The following is a 2,405-nucleotide window of genomic DNA, read 5'->3' as shown; positions in this document are numbered from 1 at the left end:
TCCTCTGATCTTTGGATAGAAGTCCTGTGTTCATGTAGTCCAGTAGTCATGTATGGATGTGAGAGTTGGACTATACAGAAAGCTGAGTGCCGAAGAACTGATGCTGTTGAACTGTGGTGTTGGAGAAGGCTCTTGAGAATCCATTGGACTGCAAGGAGATCCAACCAGTCCATCCTAAAGAAGATCAGTCCTGGGTGTTCATTGGAAAGACTGATGCTGCAGCTGAAACTCCAATATTTTGACCACCTGATGCGAAGAGCTGACTCTTTTAGAAAGACCCTGATGCTGGAAAAGATTGAGGGCAGGAGGAGAAGAGACAACAGAGGATGAGATTGTTGGATTGCATCACCGACTCAATGGACATGGGTTTGGATAGACTCCGGCAGTTGGTGATGGACAAGGAGGCCTGGCGTGCTGTGGTTCATGGGGTTGCAGTCAGACATGACTAGCAACTAAACTGAACTGAATCTGTGTTCATGCCCAGTGCACACAGTACACAGGGCTGAATGTGTCACTGCCGACCATGTCATCACCATCCACGTCCTTGCATGTAGATATGAAGTACCCCCCACCACACACAAGCAATTAGCGGCCAGAGGACAGGGAAAGAGGGTTATTTCTCACCATCCAGGAATATCCACTGTGGGCGGCCTCTTCATTATCTGTGATCTGGCCTTCGTAGGGACCAAAGTGCAGGCCCAGAGGCAGACTGGATGCCTCATCCCATACTCCAAGCCCAGCCTCAGGGATGCCTGACAGTCTGATACTTAACCCAGGGGGCAAAGTAAGGGCTGAGCGGTTGGCATGCCCCTTTTCCACTGCAGAATCTTTTACAAAGGTTGGGGGGCCGTGGGCAGCATAGCTGTCAATGAAGAAGTCCTCACATTCCTGACAATCTGGAGATAAGAGCAACAGGGATGAGGGGAGGTATAGTGATGTTGGTGGTCGTAAAGACCTTCAGAAAGAATGGGGGCACTCACGGAATTTGGCCTCGATCCTGTACCCCAAGTCATAGAAGAAGGGGATGATTGGGGAACCAAATGGTGAAGTAAGTTTATTGGATCAAGGCCTCATAACCCCTTCTACGTGAGGGGCCAGCGGGGTCACTCACAGAGGTAGTCATCATCCTCAGGCTCGCTGACCTCTTGGTACACATGGTCCTTTCTTTCCCGTAGACTGTACCTCTTCACTCCAGTCTCCTTTTTTCTGAGTTCTAAGATGGAGAACAGAAGCTAAGCAAGGCTGGTGTGGTATGGAGAGTTAGTCACGGTTTTATCAGAAACTGTGAGGTCTCATACTTGTCCATTTATACACTTTGTCAAAACCTTTTTTTTCCATTTACTTTTCAAACTTTTACTTTTGTAATTTTTTGTTTGATGTTACATTATTTATTTATTGGCCACACTGCATGACTTGTGGGACCTTTGTTCCCTGACGAGGAATGGAACCCACACCTCCTGCAGTGGAAGCATGGAGTCTTAACCACTTAACCACCAGGAAATCCCTTCTCTATACTTTGTTCTGTCTTTAAATACTGGTTCAGGAGGCTGAGGCTACACAGATGCCCAGTTCAATGTTAGCTTCCTGTACTTCCTGTTAGTAGCATTTAATTCCCAAACTTCTTACTTAGGAAACAGCTCACTGGCACATCTACTCAGAAAATAAATGGTAAGGGCACATGACACATGAGGCATTGAGCAGAGGTCTGGGCATAAACACTAACAAAGCATGGTACCTATTATCACAGCTGGATTTATTGAACCACTTGTATGTGTCAGCAGTTTTGCATTTAATGTAATGCTTTCAAACACTGTATGAGTTATGTACCCTTATCTTCACTTTACAGATGGACAATCAGGACCTCAGAAAATGTATAAGATTTTCCTCAGGCCCCACTGCTAACAATGTCTCAGATCAATCCACCTTAAATCCATGCCTACCCAAAGTCCACACCACACACCTAGGCTATACTTGTTACCGTTTCTACAGGGATTAGAGGAACTAATTAGAGCAACTTCCCAAATTTTCTCTTACTGACTTTTTGTCTGGAGTGCTGTCCAGGGGTCCTTGTTTCTCGGAGAGTGTACACTGGTTTCTGAGCCCACTTGGAGCCACTTTTCTTCAACAATTTTGCCACTCCCGGCAATTTCTTCAAACTGGACACCTTACTTAATGGTCCCCAGGACATTCCCTTCCATGTGAGTAAAAGACAACATGTATTTCTTTAGTTCTTTAGGACTGTATGAAGTGTTTTCACATGCATGACTTTAGTTAATACTTTGACAATTCTTGGAAATACCTGGTGGAGGGGAGGTCTGAACACTGGAGTGTAAAACAAGGACCTAAGTGGGTAATGAATCAAAACTAGAATTTATATCTTAAGGTTCTTCCCCTTCAACATTTTG

The 2,405-nt window shown here is 45.2% G+C and overlaps 1 protein-coding gene across 1 annotated transcript; it reads right to left on the bottom strand.

The window, feature by feature from the left end:
• Positions 1-453: 453 nt before the first annotated feature.
• Positions 454-2,188, bottom strand: LOC136153880 (histone-lysine N-methyltransferase PRDM7-like). The gene is made up of 3 exons (XM_065916003.1): positions 2,035-2,188; positions 1,112-1,213; positions 454-896 (listed from the first exon to the last, which is right to left on the bottom strand). The coding sequence occupies exons 1-3, from the start codon at positions 2,186-2,188 to the stop codon at positions 586-588; spliced, it is 567 nt and encodes a 188-aa protein (XP_065772075.1). The 3' UTR covers positions 454-585.
• Between the last annotated feature and the right edge of the window lie 217 nt (positions 2,189-2,405).

The sequence above is a fragment of the Muntiacus reevesi genome, chromosome X (assembly GCF_963930625.1).
Source record: "Muntiacus reevesi chromosome X, mMunRee1.1, whole genome shotgun sequence".
In the NCBI taxonomy this organism is placed as follows: domain Eukaryota; kingdom Metazoa; phylum Chordata; class Mammalia; order Artiodactyla; family Cervidae; genus Muntiacus; species Muntiacus reevesi.
The sequence above is the reverse complement of the archived record's forward strand: the minus strand, read 5'-3'. Positions and strand labels throughout refer to the sequence as shown.

Excerpts from the sequence above, each read along its gene's own strand:
- LOC136153880 (XM_065916003.1), bottom strand. The coding sequence starts at position 2,188 with ATGTCCTGGGGACCATTAAGTAAGGTGTCCAGTTTGAAGAAATTGCCG. Across the intron at positions 1,214-2,034 it reads GCACTCCAGACAAAAAGTCA|AACTCAGAAAAAAGGAGACT; the intron begins GTAAGAGAAAAT and ends TCTCCATCTTAG. Across the intron at positions 897-1,111 it reads TGAGGATGATGACTACCTCT|ATTGTCAGGAATGTGAGGAC; the intron begins GTGAGTGACCCC and ends TCTTATCTCCAG.